General features: G+C 37.1%; 1 protein-coding gene across 1 annotated transcript in view; it reads right to left on the reverse strand.

The window, feature by feature from the left end:
- Positions 1–331: 331 nt before the first annotated feature.
- The window catches only part of snx29 (sorting nexin 29), a 230948-nt gene continuing 225327 nt past the window's right edge, over positions 332–5952 (reverse strand). The window contains exon 21 of the mRNA XM_014028096.1: positions 332–1239. Within this exon, the coding sequence (XP_013883550.1) occupies positions 1113–1239 (127 nt within the window). The 3' untranslated portion in view covers positions 332–1112. The remainder of the gene's footprint in view (positions 1240–5952) is intronic.

Consider the following 5952-nt stretch of genomic DNA (forward strand, 5'->3'; position numbering starts at 1 on the left):
GGTGCTCAGCAGCCCTTACCGTTCACGCTAACAAGGAGCTCCTCTTCGAGCGCTCGAAACTTTAATTTGGAAACGTAATGTTGCATTAAATTGTTCAGAAATGCAGAAACTAAATGATGTTTTGCACAACTTACCCTGTTTTTTTTTAATTGACATTTGTGAAAAACTACATTTAGGATTCTGCCCAAGTAAGATATGTGGAAAGATGTGAGAGAAGATAATGGAACTGATTTATTTATTTTTTTATAAGAGGCAGTTGTAGAGAAAAAAAGGTTAGTTTAATAAATTTAGTTTTTAATCATTTAACCTTTTTTTCTTRTGTTTACAGAAATATTTTTGATTAAATCATTCCTACATTCTTTATCTGCTTCATCTTTTTTAAGCTGGATCCAAGAGTCAAAGTGCTAACAGGTTAGCAGTCCATTACAAGRTCTTCCATATTGTGTAATTTAAAGTAGATTTTTAAAAATGACAAGTTTCCGTGATGACGATAAAGTATGTTACAGCATGTTTTTCTTCTTATAAAAGCTATAACAGCATGATATAGGCAGGAAAAAGAAAAGCCCGCAGCATGGTGGTGCGTTGATTGAATCATTGTCTAAAATGTGGCACTAGAATGCTGACATAAAAACTGAAAAACATTGCTCATCTTTCCAAGATAGGTCTTGAGTTTCCCCCTGCTTCACCTCTGCACACCCTTCCCTTCCAGCTTGGATCAGGAAAGCAGCTGGAAAACACTGGAGGCACCGAGACAATGATGCAATTTTACTACAAAACTAAGCAGCTTTAAGAAAAAAAATTGCCTTGTTTTTACTGAGTGTTTGAGATTACTAAGAGCAGTTCGTGTTRATTCATGTGCAGTTTCCAGGGAGTCTTTTGGTCTCACATTGAGGTAAGAGGTGCTGCATTAGCAGGTGGTTTTAGCCGGAGTCTATCCGACAAGCCAGCGCACGAAAGTGGCCCACATCCGTCTCCACCTCTTGACTGAGGCTTTTCATCGACGCGTTTAAGGTCCATTTAATGCCCCACATGTCCTCGCGCCCAGCGAGAGTGCGTGTCACAGTCCAGAGACGACAAAACATTGTGTTTTTCCACAGTTGTAACTCAGTACCTCAAAGGTCACCGCTCTGAGGTTCAGGTCTGGCATCCTGGGTGCGGCTGCGGCCCAGTCTGGGGAAGCGGGATGAAGTTCTGGATCGAGGCGTTTTGCTTCCACCTTCATTTGCCTGTGGTGTGTCTCTGCATGAAAGAGAAGAGCAGGAAAGAGGAGAGAAAAAACACAGTGAATATTTGGTCAAATTTATTATTCAAATTAACTACTGATGATGCAGATAGTGGCTTCATTAAAAAAATAAATAAATAAAAAGAAGTCTAGCTTTCATAAACCAGAAATACTCATTAAAGTTATTAAAGGTACAAATGCATAAAAACTGAAGCATCCATACTAATTGGCCATTATTCTTCTATTTCTGCCACAGTTCTCAATTTGCCATTTCTTATGCAACTTTGAAAAAAAACATTTGGATAATATACATTTAAATATGTTGCTTGAAGGAGAATACTTGATTATGACTTTTGGCAGTGAAGTATCATATGGTGTGGACTACATTAGCATATGGTCCTATTTATTTATTTGTTTGTTTGTTTGTTTGTTTGCACATACAACCAAATTTTGCCAGAATGAAAACCCAGCCCTTTTTGGAGCTCTGTAGCTTTGACATATTTCACAATAGAAATGTTTGCAAAAGTTACAAAAGCTGTTTAGGTTTTATGACTTTTGAAGATTTAGCTACAGACGGTTCCACTTCAAATGTGATGARGTCACACACTAACTTCTGAGCTGTCAAAACGTTTCAAAATACTTGCAAACTCCTCTAATTCCAACAAAATTGGTGCTTTTTGTACAATTATTTATACATCATAAATGCTACCATTAACGGAGCAGACTCCAGTGTGGTTCTCGCTGAAATAAGAATAATTTTTTCCCACGTCCTAACTCTTATCAACTTCTGTTGTATTTATTTATTTGTCGAGTGTATATTCCATCACAAAATGTTCTCATCAAAAGGTATTTTACTTGTTATGTCTATGCCTTTCTGTTTGCCTGTGACAAAAAGAGTGCCATCAGGGAGTGCCAGACACAAGCGTATGGCTATCATGAAAACCCTATTGAGCTACTGGTAGCAGCTCTTTTTTTGAGCTTGGTTCTCCTTACAGCTCTTACCCAGGTTCACACATCAAAATGTCGACATTTTGTCGACACAGATTATTACTAAAGTAAACCTTAAATTACTGTCGAGCTTTAGAGAAGAAAGTTAATGGATGATAAAATTTGAGGCTGATTTACAGCCTTCAAAACTTATTCAGAAATGTTCCGTTTCTATATAAAAGGCCACCTAGAAATTTACTAGCACTACATCTGTCACTTTTTGATAATAGAAAATTCAGTTTTTACTCATATTTTAAGCAGGACATCACTGGTTTTAAGTGTTTTGACAAGTGACTCCAATGAATTCAATTTAATTAAATTCAAATTCAAAAATACTTTATTGATCCCAGAGGGACAATTAGATACAAATAATGTAGAAAAAACAATAAAAAATTGTTGTGATAATTTGAACTTTGTTTTCATCTTGTGTTTGCACTCCAAAATGTTTTTTGCTAAAACTGAGAAACTTCTACAAAGGATGTGAGAGGTTATCTAGATTATACTACATAAGACATTTAGTTTTCACTAAACATCATTGCAGAAGATGGCAAAAAAATACATCTGTATTGCTTTCTAAAGCCACTGAATCCTGGTTGGGACAGAATATTTTAATTATATTTTGCAACRGGACAGCAGTTGGTAACAGGCCTTCAAAGGGCTTTATGTAAAGCTGCATCAATACAAAGTACCTGGTTAGAAATGTTGATTTTTAAAGAGTTTCATTAATTATACAGTAAATAATGATGAACTAAATGGAAATATTTACTCAGATCTGCTAATAATAAACACTATGTGATGAGAATGTATGAATATAGAAAATGACTACAAATACAGGCAGCCTCTTTGGTTTATTAGAGTTATTTGAAAGTATTTTTAATATCTAAAATAATAATTTATTATTTTCTCTTTTATGCCATAACCGTGTGAATGGATCATTACTTTCAGCTGARGTTTGTCCCACAATGATGTTAAGTTTCCCCATTTCTCTCAGAGAAGTAATTTTGTCCACTTGGTGACATCACTGCCCGGGTTACCAAGACAACCGTCTTCAGCACGTGTGAACCGTTGATCCCTGGGCCTGATAATGATGAGAATGAGCAAGAGGCACTTGTCAAAGGAAGGAAATGAAAGGCAAGGAGACTGAAAGCCTGAAGTGCCATGCTGTATTTTTTTTCTGTCAGCTSCCCTGATCTTTAACAAAAAAATAAAAAAATCACCCAAAAGACAGTGACCTCACACCGACTGCTTAGGATGAAACTATAATGTCAAAACAGTATTAAAGTCAAAGGTTTTTAATAAATGTCAAAAAATGTGAAGAGGCAGAAGACATCTGCTGATTGATGCCAAACAGGCCTCATTAGTGACGCAACCCAGCTGCAGGAGTTCTAATTAAGATTAGCTGGGACAACTGGACAGTCCCAMGTTGAGAAGTTTTATTTCCTGAACACTGTGGGCTAAAATTAAATCTTARATTGTTTTGACCAAAGAAATTACTACTTTAGATCCAGTATTAGCAAGAGCTGCAAGTTAGCTAGGCTAAAACTACAGACTTAATGTGCTGCCTCTAAAGGAGTTTCATCTGTTAATTCATAGAAATGTTTATNTAGCTAGGCTAAAACTACAGACTTAATGTGCTGCCTCTAAAGGAGTTTCATCTGTTAATTCATAGAAATGTTTCTAGTGAAATATTACAAATGTAATTTTAAACTGTTATGTGTTACAAACATTATTTGATAAGCATTTACTTAAACTGTAAAAATACTGTGGGCTGTTTAGTTTTTATAAATTAATAAAATACACCATCACACGGACGCTGTCATTTTATTAACGCCACAAAGCATACCAGGTAAATGATGGCATTCACTAGGTTTTCTGGGACAAGCTCTTAGCCACCTTGAAGGATAATCTTGGACAGTATCTGATGATCAGCCCTTTTAAATGAAACCAGAGAGGAGGATGTAGAAATGACGAAGCCTGCAACTGAAAATGCAGTTGGAGAAAAATAGAGATGTGTTTTGGATTGTAGAACCTCAGRTTAGCCAGTTAGCGTGGAGCTAATATATATGGCAATACAGCTTTAGCTCCCAAGCTAAGCTAGCTCAGGAATTAATGACATATATTTGTATTACTAATGATRATGTAGTGTTAGTTTATACATAGCTAACACTACCATACCATATGTGTGTTAGCTCGGGGGCTAACATTATATGGCCGTATATATGAAAGCTAACAGTGTGACTTTGTCCATGGTGATATCTCTCAATATCCTCTGGCTTAAACTTACCAGCAGCCAAAGTGCCATGTATTCCCACATCTCTGCCACACGAGGCTGGTTCAATTACATGCAGCCGCATGCACTCATACTGTTTGGATTTGCAAAGGTTGGCCAAACAGAGATGCAACGGGGAGTTATATCAGCAAAAATTATACTAAATTGAGGGCAGCCTGCAGAGCTGGAACTGCAAGCCGCCTCGTTTATTCATATCAAACTGGGTAAATGTGGCAAATTAATTGGGCTTATAGATTTTGTTCTGGCTCTCAGCATGTTTTTGTCCCCCGTTTGGACATTATATTGATTTGTGCAGGATAATAACTTTCCCGAGCACTGTTGGAATATTAATAATTTGAATGCTGAGGAACCTAATTAGAGTAAACAGCTAAGCAAATGTGAGTATGCATCAAAATGATTGCCTAACAGCAAAAAGTCTTGTAGTAAATGATACGATCTTAATAAGCTCCTTGCTCCCCATTTCCTTTCTGTCACACCAACAGATTTAGATAAAGTGTTGCAAACTCCACCAAAATAGGTTTCATGCTTCTTTTTCATCACAACGCCCTCGACTGTGAGACAAAAGTCTACTGAACAAGATTTTTTCTAATGCTGGGGGTCAATAAAACAAGTGTCCAGTCAGAGAGKGTGTATTTTGTGCTCTGAGGAGGAAAAAAGAAGCAGTCAGGTGGAGCTGCATACTAAGTGGTGGCAAATCTAAGAAGAGGTCTGACCATGTCACTCTTCCAGAGAAGAGAGGAAAATTTCTGCCAGACAAGTGTGGAGAGACACAATGAGTACACATCAATGGGCTGAACATCGAGCACCAACATTTTACAGCTCTGTAACTTCTGTATGTTGAACAGTAAACTTTACTTACTTCACTTGGAAAGGCTGATGTATGGAACTGAACAAGCAATGAAGTTACTGATCACTCTACTCCCCAAGCTTCTAACACAACCTGCACTTTATTTAATGGAAACCATACTCTAGGTTTAATGTTTTCACTAGGGGAGGAAATGAAAAAAAATTAATTTAATGACAGAATCTCAGAATGAAATAAGGTGAAGATTACTATTAAATACTAATATTTCACTTTTCACTTCATGACATTTATCTGAAAGGTTTAAATATGTTACTTTTTATTTAAATCAAAATTTCACCTAAGTGGAAATGGGCGAGAGATGAAAACATGGATCTGTTGGAATGCTACTACTCAAGTAARCCTAGCCAGAGGGGCTACATGCAAAGACTGTGGGAGGAATGGTTACTTCGACATCCCCAGTCGACACTAACTGCCAAACAACTAGTAGCTCAGTGTTCCAACATCCGCAAACGGCACTCAAGTTGTGAACTGCTGTCACAACTTGAGATTGACGAGGTACAACATAAGGTCAGAAGGGAGTTAACCACAACTACCCGCCCAGAGACTGGGTATGTAGCCCCAGTAATGAATGAACCATCTGAGCTGAAC

This window comes from Austrofundulus limnaeus, unplaced genomic scaffold (genome assembly GCF_001266775.1).
Source record: "Austrofundulus limnaeus strain Quisiro unplaced genomic scaffold, Austrofundulus_limnaeus-1.0 Scaffold5, whole genome shotgun sequence".
NCBI lineage: Eukaryota > Metazoa > Chordata > Actinopteri > Cyprinodontiformes > Rivulidae > Austrofundulus > Austrofundulus limnaeus.